At 36.6% G+C, this 13,534-nt stretch overlaps 1 protein-coding gene across 9 annotated transcripts in view; it reads left to right on the forward strand.

The window, feature by feature from the left end:
- Positions 1-13,534, forward strand: part of SOX5 (SRY-box transcription factor 5) — a 958,250-nt gene that overhangs the window by 846,470 nt on the left and 98,246 nt on the right. For all 9 annotated transcript variants that reach the window (XM_044229411.1, XM_044229413.1, XM_044229414.1 and 6 more), the window contains one exon: positions 9,815-9,900. In XM_044229411.1, the coding sequence (XP_044085346.1) occupies positions 9,815-9,900 (86 nt within the window). The remainder of the gene's footprint in view (positions 1-9,814; positions 9,901-13,534) is intronic.

The raw sequence follows: 13,534 nt of genomic DNA on the forward strand, positions 1-13,534 counted from the left end.
TCCTGAGCATTTGTGTGTGTGTGTGTGTGTGTGTGTGTAATGAGAATAATAATCAATCTGCAGTACTGAGTTGTGGAGAGTAAATGGGATTTTATACACACACATAAATATGTTAGTATATACAGAAATTATATATATATTTATATATGTAAAACGTTTTAGTAGAGTACTAAAAGTCAACAAATACTATTTGCTCACATTTCAAATCAGTAGGAGAATACGAATTAGTCAAAAAATGATGTTTAACTATTTGAGTAACTATGAATAACTATTTGAATAACTCTGAATAACTATTTGAGTAAAAAATTGTTCATTCTTGGGGCGCCTGGGTGGCTCAGTGGGCTAAAGCCTCTGCCTTCGGCTCAGGTCATGATCCCAGGGTCCTGGGATCAAGCCCATCGGGCTCTCTGTTCTGCAGGGAGGCTGCTTCCTCTTCTCTCTCTCTCTGCCTGCCTCTCTGCCTACTTGTGATTCTCTCTGTCAAATAAATAAATAAAATCTAAAAAAATTATTTAAAAAGGTATTCATTCTTTAAACCATGTGTTAAAATAAAAGCCAAAACTGTAACTTTTTCTTCTTTTTTTTTCCTCTTGTATCTCTTTTCTCCCATCAAATTGGTCATCAAGTCTGTATCCCAATCCATTCCCTTTATAAACGAATCCTTTATGATTCGTTTAGGCCACTATCATTTACCACTTGATTTACTGCATTGGTATTTAACAAGTTTGTTTGTCTCCAGTCTCTCCCTCTTTCAATCGATCTTATCCCTTGCCACAAAATTGATCTATAGAAAACACAAATCAGACTTTGTCACTTTCCTGCTTAAAATCTTTCAGTGACCTAACATTTCCTTCAAAGTGAAACACAAGACCCTGTAAGATGTGTTCTACCTACTTCTTTAGCTACAGAGCTTACCCTTCCCTTACTGCATCAGATACACTGAGAATATTAAAATATCCCCAGAAGTAGGGGTCAGTAAAGGATAGTGGTTATGGTTAGCACCGTCCTATCAATGGCAGGGGGCTCCTTCCAAGGAGAAGGAACCTTACCAATTCATCTTTTGGCCCATGAGCTGAAAGAAAGTACATTTCTTCCAGAGTCCAATCCATAGTGTCCTTTTTGACCTCATTTTTTTCTTAGATTCCTACAGAGCTTCCTCCACCTGGAAGTTAGAATGGTAAGAGCAGGGTGTTTTAAGTCATGATCTGAGTAGATGATTAATTAGAGCAAATTAGTCCTGAATGGTGGATGCTTACTGTGGGACTTTCTAGCAAATAGAAGACATGGGAAGTAGGTGGTAAGATAGTCCTGAAAGGTCATGCAGTAGTAAATGTAGTCATTTTTAAAGAAACATTTCAAAAGATAACACTTCCTGACACTGTTTCCAAGTTGAGTTGTTCTTTCCTGAGATTTCCAGAATACCTTCTACGCTACCTTCTAGTTTGCTCATTGTATCATTGGGTTGGCTTAAATGTTTATCCCCCTCACTAGATCAGGAACACGTCTAGGGCTGGGGTTGTCTGTGTCTGTGTGTATGGATATTAATTTTTGTATTTCCCAGCACCTAGAGAAGGCAATCTGATATTGGTCAAGGAAGCAAAACCTAAAACAAAGAAACAAAAAACCATGGAGGGCTAATAAAGTGAAGAGGGCTTATTTCAGTGAAGAGAATGCCATAAAACTTCCCAGAACATTTATATTAATTCCGTGGTTGAAAGGGAGTATGTCCTTGATCCAGGGTAAGAATATACTTGCTTTCACAATCTTTCTCAGCCTGAACAACCTTGTTGGAAAATACTGTTTTTCTTACTTTGTCATATATCATAGAAATAAATCCTTCTTAGTGTCAGTGGGGATAATTATTATCTAAATATTCATTACTTTAACACTAATGCAATTAACATGCTTTCTGAGGGGTTACTGGGTTATTCAGTACTAGCTCTATCATTTATATCAATAGACTCTATAAGATAGGTGGCATTCTAAAAACAATTGACTAATATGCCTGAGTATATTTCTCAACTTCTTGAAAAATTTGTTTTGAGCTAGAATTTTCCATACTTGGCTTTGAAATAAGAAGCAAATTAATTTTGGAAAGGCTTAGGGAAAAACTGTTCAAATGGTTAAAACCTAGGAAAGAGTAAAAGATACTACTTTTAACTAGTTGAAAGTCAATTTGAATAACTTACATACGGTTGAACTTTAAAAGTCAGAATTTTCCATTATCTAATTTTTACTAAGTACTTGATGAGGTATTTACAAAATAAATCTGTTGTAAAAATTTTTTAGTACAGCTAAATAAGGGATGACACAAATAGATGACTGTATTTACTTCAATAAAAGGCCTTTTTTTCCTCAGCAAGTCTGAATTTCTATTTTGCCATTAAGAACTACCCTTGACCTTGTTTTTTAAAGTCTTATAGATTCTTGGGGCACCTGGGTGTCTCAGATGGTCAAGCTTAGGTCATGATTTCAGGGTCCTGCTTACTGGGGGGCCTGTGTCTCTCTTTCCCTCTGCAGCTCCCCCTGCTTGTGCTCTCTCTCACATTCTCTCTCTCTCTCTCTCTCTCTGTCAAATAAATAAATAAATAAAATCTTAAAAAATAATAAAAAAAATCTTATAGATTCTGTGTTCACTTCAGACACAAGCACATGCATATAATATATTTTGAATTTAATTGGGAGTTAAATTGCTGTATTGGCCATTTTCACAGTTATTGTATTTGTATTTACTTAGTAACTTGGGGCAAATTTCCATAAACTAGTTCTGGGTGTTCTGGTCCTGAAAAATTGTTAATAAGGTAGACATGCTTCAAATTATGTATGTTTGTATGTTGAACAGTTCCTTAGACACAGACCTTTGAAAATTAGTTGATATCCTGTTTATGATTATATAATTATATCTTGGAAAGTATATATGATTAAAGGTACATAATAGCTATTGCAGTCTTTTTAATTCCTGCTGCCAGTCTTTTGTTTTCTCCAGTTTACTTAAAATTAAACATCAAATACACTGATATGTGCCCATGTATGTGAAACACATTATATTAGTTTGCTTGGGCTTCCGTAACAGTATACCACAAACTGAGTAACCTACAAACAGAAAAAGATTTTTTTTTACAAGTTCTGGTGGCTAGAAATCCAAGATCAAGGTATCCACGGGGTGGATTTCATTCTGGGGTTTCCTTCCTTTACAGATGGCCACCTTCTCCTTCTCTGTCCTCACATGGTTGTCCTCTGTGTTGTCTGTGTCCTAATCTCTTCTTATAGGAACAGTAGTCATATTGAATCAGGGCCCATCCAAATGACCTTCATTTGCCTTAATTACCTCTTAAAGGCTTACCTTCAGATAAAATAGCATTCTGAGATAACGGGGGTTAGCACTGCAACATGTTAACTTGGGGGGAGGGAGCACAACTCAGCCTATAACACATATATAAAATTATTTTTTATAATTTTTTATTTCTTTTCAGCGTTACAGTATTCATTGTTTTTGCACCACACCCAGTGCTCCATGCCATCCGTGTTCTCTCCAATACCCACCACCTGGTTCCCCCAACCTCCCACCCCCGCCCCTTCAAAACCCTCAGATTGTTTCTCAGAGTCCATAGTCTCTCATGGTTCACCTCCCCTTCCAATTTCCCTCAACTCCTTTCTCCTCTCCATCTCCCTTGTCCTCCATGCTATTTGTTATGCTCCACAAATAAGTGAAACCATATGATAATTGACTCTCTCTGCTTGACTTATTTCACTCAGCATAATCTCTTCCAGTCCCATCCATGTTGCTACAAAAGTTGGGTATTCATCCTTTCTGATGGAGGCATAATACTCCATAGTGTATATGGACCACATCTTCCTTATCCATTCATCCATTGAAGGGCATCTTGGTTCTTTTCACAGTTTGTTGACCATGGCCATTGCTGCTATAAACATTGGGGTACAGATGGCCCTTCTTTTCACTACATCTGTATCTTTGGGATAAATACCCAGTAGTGCAATTGCAGGGTCATAGGGAAGCTCTATTTTTAATTTCTTGAGGAATCTCCACACTGTTTTCCAAAGTGGCTGCACCAACTTGCATTCCCACCAACAGTGTAAGAGGGTTCCCCTTTCTCCACATCCTCTCCAACACATGTTGTTTCCTGTCTTGCTAATTTTGGCCATTCTAACTGGTGTAAGATGGTATCTCAATGTGGTTTTAATTTGAATCTCCCTGATGGCTAGTGCATATATAAAATTATCGAGCTGGGGCGCCTGGGTGGCTCAGTGGGTTAAGCCTCTGCCTTCGGCTCAGGTCATGATCTCAGGGTCCTGGGATCGAGCCCCACATCGGGCTCTCTGCTCAGCAGGGAGGCTGCTTCCTCCTCTCTCTCTCTGCCTGCCTCTCTGCCTACTTGTGATCTCTGTCAAATAAATAAATAAAATCTTTAAAAAAAAATTTAGCTGGTATAAATGTTTTATGTATATATATCATTTATGCCTACATATGCAATATGGGATATGTATAACAGAATAGTCATTCATTCATATGTATAAATGTTTTATATACGTACATACATTTACAATATGGGATGTATATAATGTAATAGTTATTCATTCATATGTATAAATGTTCTCTATATATACATGCACTTATACCCACACATATAGGATGTGTATAATGTAATAATTATTCACTCATATGTATACAATTGACCCTTGAACACACAGACTTCGTTACACATTTAGACTGATAGCAAACACCTGCATAGGTATTTTGGGCATATCTGGATTACTAGCATCTAATTGTTAATAACAAATTGAATATATGTACATTTTAAAGTTCATTAGTTAAAAATCTCAACTTGGGTTGGAGATTCAGGGTCATTTTTAAAACCCCCCTATTACCTAACTTCTTTAATGATACTTGCTAAAACATCATTTCATATCAATTTCCTTGTTGTATCCAAATATCCTCCAGTCTGGGATAGGAAAATTTTCCCAGCTGCTTAACTTCAGCCTCTTTTCCTTCCACCTTATTCATTCTGTTTCGTATCAGGTAAACAGATTTCTCTCCATTCCCTCTGCATGTCATACACAGGTTTTGATGCCGTTCACCCTACCTAAAGCATCTGTTCCCGTTCCATCTGCAAATCTTCAAGTCCAAGTTCATTCTTATTTTCACCTTTATTCCCTAAAGACTAAAGCCTAGAATTAGTTCTCTCTTCACCTGTACAAAACTCATGGATGGTCACTACTACTCAAATAAGCAGCACCGAATTAGAAAAGATGGCCATATGGTAGCTACAGCCCAAGGTGTTTTTTGTTTGTTTGGTTGGTTTGTTTTGGTTTGGTTTGGTCTCCCAAAGAACCTAGCAGAGTTCTGGTCACATGGTAGATGTTTTAAGTGCTGGTTAATTGATTAATTCACAACAGGGAAACTAAATTATATAAAATGAATTTTCTCTTTGAAGAACAGCATAGCCTCTATACTATTGCTATAGTTAATTTTAAGATTATATTGATTAAATGAGCAATATAAATAAATTACATAGTTTTAGCATATTTAAGTTGCCTATTCTAAAAGCCATTCATTATTTGTTATTTTTGGCGACTTTATATAATACAAATTCAGCTTTTATACATCCAAACTTTATAAATTCAGATAGTGTTTTCTAGATTAAGTATTAAAAATGCTAAATGACAAATAAAATCTTATTCATTGTAACATCAGTCAGTTGTCTGCTCTCTCTCCTATATCATCAAGTTTTTTTCCCCTCTATTTACTGTATCTTTATCACTGGCATAGAAGCATTCTATAATTTTTATAAGTACATACCTTTTAAGGAAGGTTTTCTTGATATTGAAGGTCCTTTAATAACTACTGCAAAACACCTCAGTGGAATTATCTGTTCCAGCACTTCTCAAATAAATAAAAATCATCTGGGACTCGTGTTAAAATTTAAATTCTCTTTCAGAATGTATATATATATATATATATATATATATGGCTGCTGCTTTAACAAATTTTCCCAAAAGGTAGTGGCTTAAAACAACATTTATTTGAACATGGCCATGTTGGGATCTTTCACATAGTTGGAATCAAGGTGTTGCCCTGGACTACAGTCATCTCTAGGCTTGATTTGGGGGAGAATCTGCTTCCAAGCTTTCTCCTTTGGTTGTTGGCAGGCCCCATCTTTTTACTTGCTGTTGGCTGAAGACATCATTCCTTTGCTATGTGAGCCTCTCCATAGGGCAGATCTTAACACAGCGGTTTGGTTTAAGACAGAGATGATAGGAATAGGGAGAAGATAAACAAGACAAAGCCACAGTCTTTGTGTTCAGTTAATCTCAAAAGTAATCTCTCATCACTTGAGTTTTGTTCAAGGGTAGAGGGTTACATAAGGACATAAATACAAGGAGAGAAGTAGAAGTCATTGGGGGTTCCATCTTAGAGGGTGCCTACCTTAAGAGGTTTGAAGTTGGATCTGAAATTCTACATTTCTAAGGAACTTCTGGGTGATACTAACACTATTCTTCAAGAACTTAAGTTTTAAAGGCAAGGATCTACACTTCCTACCTCAATTTTTTCTTTTAATCATACTCTATTGATCACCCTCACTCCAGTTAGGCCTTCTCACCCTCCACTCTATTGAAATTGCCCTTTTTGAAGTCACCAATGACTTCCACATTACTAAATCCAGACTTTGAAAAAAAATCACTCTTTCTGAAAATCTTTCCTTACTTGGCTTCTAGAAAGTCAAATTTAATTTCTCCTCCACTTTTCTGCTAGTTGCCTGACTATAAATCTCCCTGACCATAAATATTAGCATATTCCAGAATCCAGTCCTTGGACCTATATTTTACCTACAGTTAACTTCTAAAAGGTATCATGAGGGTTTAGAGTTTTAAATTCCAGATATATGCTGACCAGTCTCAAATTTATGTCTCTGATGTGAATTTCTCCCCTAAAATCCTGACATGTTTACCAAGTGCCTCGACATCTCTACTCAGGTATCTAATAATAATTTCAAACTGAAAATGTCCAAAACAAAATTATTTACTGCCCCCCACACCATCCCACCTCCTCCTTCCCCACCAGGCCCAACCTTGTCATCTTGCTTCTCATTTACATTTGCAAACCCAACAAACAGTACCACTCAGAAGCTATTCTGTGAAAAACTTGAGAGTCATCCTTGAGCCCTCTCTTACTCTCATATGGAAACAATCATTAAGTTTTTTAGTTCCGCTTCTTTTTATCCCTTGACTCTCCTCATCATTTTCCATCCCAATATCATGACCCTAGTGCAGACCATTATTATGTGTTGTACAGAGTTTTGCATCTTTTTTTTTTAATTATTTATTTGTCAGAGAGAGTGGGCAAGAGAGCACTAGCATAAGGCAGAGGGAGAAGCAGGCTCCCCGCTGAGCAAGGAGCCCATGATTCCCAGAACCCTGGGAATCATGACTCAAGCTGAAGGCAGATGCTTAACCAACTGAGCCATCCAGGCATCCCAAGACTTGTGCATCTTTTTGTTATTGATTCCAGCTTCCAACCTCTAGGCCAAGTGATTTTACTCAACCCATTTTCCCCCCCACGTTCCTGGTTTCTTTTATGCTACAGAATGAAGTTTAGATTCTTTAATATTGTTTATAAGTTAATACATAATCTGACCTCTGATTCCCTCTCCAGTTCCAGTTACCTCTGTTTCCTTATCTGTGCCCTAAACTTCAGTTATATGGGGCTACGAAGGAACACTCTGTTTTGACTGTGGGTCTTCATGAAAATTGTTTTCCTTTCAGGAAAGCTCTTCCTTTTCTTCTTTGTTTGGCTAGCTTTCACTTGATTCAGATTTCAGCTTAAACATAACTTCTTCCTGGAGACCACCTTTGACCTCTTAGTCTAGGTTTAGGGTACCCACAGGGTAGTGCCTAGTGTTATATATTTCCCTATCTTAATAGTCATTGTATTTTCTTCAAATCCTTGAATTAGCTTTATTTATTTATTTTTTTTCTCCCATTAAGCTGTAAGTTCTGGGAAGGCCAGATCAGCAGAGGTGAATTCAGGTATTTTGAAGCCTGAAAAATATCATTTGGGAGCCCTCTTTAAGAATATATGTAATTGTCTATTTATAATCATTATTTTAATTATATATATATGTATAATTTTCAAAAACACATACACGTGAAAAATAATTTTCATTTATAAAAAGAAATCACAACAAAGTAAAAAACTGACAAATATAAAAACATGTGATCCTTTAAACAATACAACTAGGGGCCTTTCCAGGAACTCCAAATCTTAAGCTTCGTTAAATACCCAGTAAATACCTCTGCATATTAGTCTTCTTTAGAACTTTATTTCTAGTATTGGGACCAGGACTTGAAACATAGCAGATACTCAACCAATATTTTTTTTTTTAAAGATTTTTTAATTTATTTATTTGACAGAGAGAGATCACAAGCAGGCAGAGAGGCAGGCAGAGAGAGAGGAGGAAGCAGGCTCCCTGCTGATCAGAGAGCCCCATGCGGGCCTCGATCCCAGGACCCTGAGATCATGACCTGAGCCGAAGGCAGCGGCTTAACCCACTGAGCCACCCAGGCACCCTCAACCAATATTTTTGAATGAAAGTATCAACTGAGTTATTTTCAGTTGTATTTTCCATACATTTGACATTGAACAAGTTTTTCACAAGCTAGATTACTAAAACAATATGTTTTACATATTAGACGATTGTTCTTATAATTACAATTTTTTAATTTTTTACTACAGTCATATTTCAAATACTAATGTACATATCTGTTAGCATATCATTGAGCTCTATGCAAAAAGTGCATGTACTTCTTTACTAAGTGGAAAAAAATTTGCATCAAAAACATACCTTAGGGCGGTATGTACATACCTGTGTTGCTCAGTCCATTAAGTGTCTGCCTTTGGCTCAGGTGATGATCCTGGAGTCCCAGGATTAAGTCCCCATGGAGCTCCTTGCTCCGCAGGGAGTCTGCTTGTACCTCTGACCCTCTCCCTTCTCATATTCTCTCTCTCTCATTCTCTCTCCCTCAAATAAATAAAATCTTAAAGAAAAAATACCCTGTAAACTTCTACATGTATATATATATATTTGTGTCTCTATATCTTTATAGATCACATGTATTAAAATTTTAATTTTGAATTACTAAGATTTCATGTTTTCAGATATCACCACAAACAGAAACCCTTCAGGGAGAAACCATCTATTTTCTGTTTTCTTTATAGTATGTTTTTATAAACATTTATCTCTGGGATAATAAAGATTCCAGTATTTTTTATAAAACAAAAATGCATAAAATGTTTTCTTTGCTATAAATTTGTCCACAGGACATTATTTAAGAGGATATTTGAATTGAGACAATAATATTGCATTCAAAAGATAAGCTATTTGGCTTAAATCTTTAGTTTGTTAAAATAGAATTAAGTTTAGTTAAGTTCCTTTTATAATAACAGTTTAAATGCGCTGAGAGTTGGTTTGCTCCTACCAAGACTCGTGTGTGTGTGTGTGTGTGTGTGACAAAGTGCAGCCCTCTGATCAATGCACACTTTTTCCTCCCATTTTCCTAAATACATCATGAAAAAAGGATGAGGTTTCCGCCTTAATTGCTTGTGCCTTTTATTCACATTCCTCTCTCAGCCAGAATTGTGAAAAGAGTGTTAGTAAAAGGCTGCACAATAGAGCTTTTCATTAGGCCCCAGCAAGGCACACAAAAGAAGGCTTTTGGAAAGAGTGAATGCGCGAGTTTAATTTGCAGGTGGAGAGTAGATAAAAGGTGCTGACACCTCTATTATTCTCTTACTTAGGTGACCCTTACCCTGTTCAGCTGATCCCGACGACCATGGCAGCTGCTGCCGCAGCAACACCAGGCTTAGGCCCGCTCCAACTGCAGGTAAGTCGGGAAACAATGCAGGAGAGACCAAGGTGAAGTAAATATCGAAAACAGCTATTACCGTGTTAAAGCAGAAAAGAACTGATGAGGGATATGAGCCTCACAATTTTTTGTTTTTGAGTTTCCTTGCACTGATCCTCAACCAAAAGTTGAGATGTCGATCCTTTTAATTTTTAAGAGCCCTGCTTTCTGTACTAAAGGCAGCTTATTGTAATTTTTTATTGCCCGCTGTGATTTGGCAAAAACAGGTCTAGTTTTGCTTGGAGGACTGTGTAACAAAATTTCATGCTAGAATGGTCCTCATCGAGATAAGAACAAAAAACTGTCCACGACATGCAAGTAGAGTGTTATGAATCCAGGCAACTTAACAAAAATTACATTTAAAAATGTTCGGGACACCCGGTATTAGGGACTTTGTAGGTCTTTTTATTCTTCTGCTAATGCCAATTTCACTGGGCGAGCAAAGATAAGGAAACCAAAAAAGCAAGCAAGTAGATGAGCGCAACTCTACAGACACTCCAATTAAGATCTTTGTAGCCCTAAAGAATACATATTCCCATGTATCCAAGGATGTCAGTGGAAAGTTTACTGTAATTTTACCGGATATCCAAGTGATTTTAGAAATGTTGTCTCTGGAGTTGGAAAGAATATTGATATTATATTAAAGTTATCTTTCATCATTAACTACTTAAATCTTTGAATCAGCATCCTGCAAAATCTTCCGGAGTTTCTGTCATTATGGGCTTCATAGTTATGCAATTAACAGGAATAAGAGATCATCTAATAATAGAATTAATCTCCTTGTGAGAAGTTTTATATTTTCCTCTGCCTAAAAGATAGTATGCCTGTGAATCCAGAAGTAAAGCAGTTATGCTTAATAAACTTAAATTGTATTCATGAAAATGCATTGTCATGATAGATGATCTTAGTCCGTAGGGAAAAATAGAGTTTTATATGTCTGGTCAGCACGGGGGATTATCAGAAGACCTGGTGGGTTTCTGGAAACCCAGTCAAGTCTCACAGGAAGAACCCACGAGGAACTGAGACATGCTGTGTTCTACAGAGGTTAATGACAGTCATTCCTATTCTACCATTTATTTGAAAAGTTAAAATGTGAATGTTTGTTTCTCTGAGCTGGAAATACCTTGGGAAGTGTTAGAGCCAGAGGGACAATTAGTGTAGGTTAACATTTGTTATCCCTTGCCGTGGCATCTGGGAAATAATGACAATAAGAGGAGAGTGGTTCTGATTGGTAAAACTAAAGACTAGTGAAATTAAAGGAAATGGCAAGAATATCCAGCAACATATTTGAATGTGGAAATGGGAATTTTAGAGATTTCTGATGTCTGTTTTCAAAGCAAGTTAGACGTTCTCATCTCCTTTCACCCTTAACGGTGAGAGGAAGCAAGGGCAAGTTGGGGGCCTCTCCTGTTTCATTGTAGGATTCTAGTAGAAAGTAGCTTCATTAGGCAACAATCCAAACTTCTTTCCCTATGGAGATAGTATTAAAATATTTGAAAATCCTTCATTTCCATCCTTATCATATGCCAGATCCCCTTATAAATTTTTTTTCATTTTCAGAAAACAAGAAAAAGACACCACCATAATTTGATCTATAAATAGAATAGAGCTCTTTTTTATGTAAGTGACATTGCATTGTATCCATAAGTGAGTGCCAAAAATATATGGGTTTTAGTTAGGGTCTCAGTAAACCAAGACTGTGGTATAACAGGAAAATTAATAATCCAAAACTCCTTTGTGGTAAGCCCTTAGCTACTATTAAAATATGTCCACATAAACACACACACACACACACACACACGCACATTTTTTGCCCATGACTTTAAAATGGTACTCAATGCTATTCAAATGCAAACCCATTTCAATAGGCAGACTGTCTGCCTTTTCTTTGAAGTGGACTGACTCTACCCTTTGCTAGGACTCCTACACCAACTGACTTTGCCACTCATGTTCCTGACACTATACTCACAGATCCCCCACCTCGACTTCAGCATTCCCCAGAGCTGCAAAGGAGACTTTTAATACTCCCTTTGTTTGCTTGAAGGTGACAATCAAATTTGATTCTTCCCTCACAAACCTACCCCATGGGTCAGAGACAAACTAACTACAACATCTAGTCTGAAGATCTTATCTTAACCCTTATCCAACATTTGCCCCAATCTTGCATACCTATTTCTGAGATGTTTCATTTCAGTGGGGTATAATGTTTGAGGCAGTTTTAATTTTCTTCAGACTCTGCTTTTAATTATATTGCATCAGATCCCCATTTGCTATCCCTTAATAATAAAATGAGTAGGCTCCATCAGTTCCAGGTCCTTCTCAGTGAATAAGATTCTCTTCTAGTTATTAAGATTTAGTCTTAGATTCTTATGCTAGTTCTTTGGCAAGGCTTTCATTTCGTTCTTATTGCAGCACCTTATGTTATATACTGATATCTCCATTGGACAAATAAGAAAACTGGGTCACAGAGTCCAAAATCCATGATTTTAAAACAATTATAGTTGCTTCTCCAAGTACAGGAGATTTTAAACTTTGGAGACATTGCCCCTCTTAGGACATTTGCTAGCTCAGTAAAGAGCTAATCAAATTATAACAATAATGCTGATTAATTGGCACTCATACAAATATGCTATATGCATCACAGTGCTGGAAGAAGTAGCCAGATTTATAAGGACTGCTATCTATTTGAGGCAGCAATTTTATTTCATCCGTCTTTACGCAGATCTATGTTAATTCAAGCCTCTCTTTTTGAACATCCAGATCTAAGGAGTGACACTATAAATATATTCCTACTCTTCATTAACTTTGTTTGCCTACCATTTGTGTTTTCGTTTGAAACAATCTTTGACATGTAGTTGTTCATACCCGGATAAGATAATGTTAAGTAATACCAAAAAACCCACGACCTTCCTTAAAGAAAGAATAAAGATGAGTACAGTTATTTTAAAAGACAAGCAAAATGACATTTTAAATTAAGCCACTATTTATTACTTAAATATTATCTCATGTTCCTGGATAAAAATAATGAAATCCTTGCCATGTCGTAAAATATACCTTACATTTTAAAATTACTGTACTTAGGTACCATAGGAGCAGTTAAAGTAGTCTAAGCATTGTGATACAGTTTTTTTCTTTTTTATGGAGAAAAAAAATAGCTTAATCTGTATTGTGTCTACAAAGCATACATTAACATGTGCCAAGACACCATTTTATTTATTTCTCTTTGAGGTGCTTGGTTGGCTCAGTTGGTAGAGCATGCAACTCCTGATCTCAGCGATGTGAGTTCAAGCCCCATATTGGGCGTAGAGCTTACTTTAAAAAGTATATATATAAAAAAATTGATTTGACAATAAAATATCTATCTATTTCTTTGCTGTTCAGTCTTTCCTGAGACTCCAATCCATACAGACAACTATTTGCTGGCTGTCAGGAGGAAATATGTAGGTGTTTACAGACAGTATATACTGAGTACAAAATGCAACTTACCAGTTCTCGTTCTTGCCCGTAGACCTGCTCATTCTCTGGTCACAGCAAATGACTCCATTCCATCTACGGCTCAACCTGGAACCACAAGAGCTATTATCCTTTTCTCCTCTTCCTCCACACCTATTCT

Source organism: Neovison vison, chromosome 12, assembly GCF_020171115.1.
Source record: "Neovison vison isolate M4711 chromosome 12, ASM_NN_V1, whole genome shotgun sequence".
Classification (NCBI taxonomy): domain Eukaryota; kingdom Metazoa; phylum Chordata; class Mammalia; order Carnivora; family Mustelidae; genus Neogale; species Neogale vison.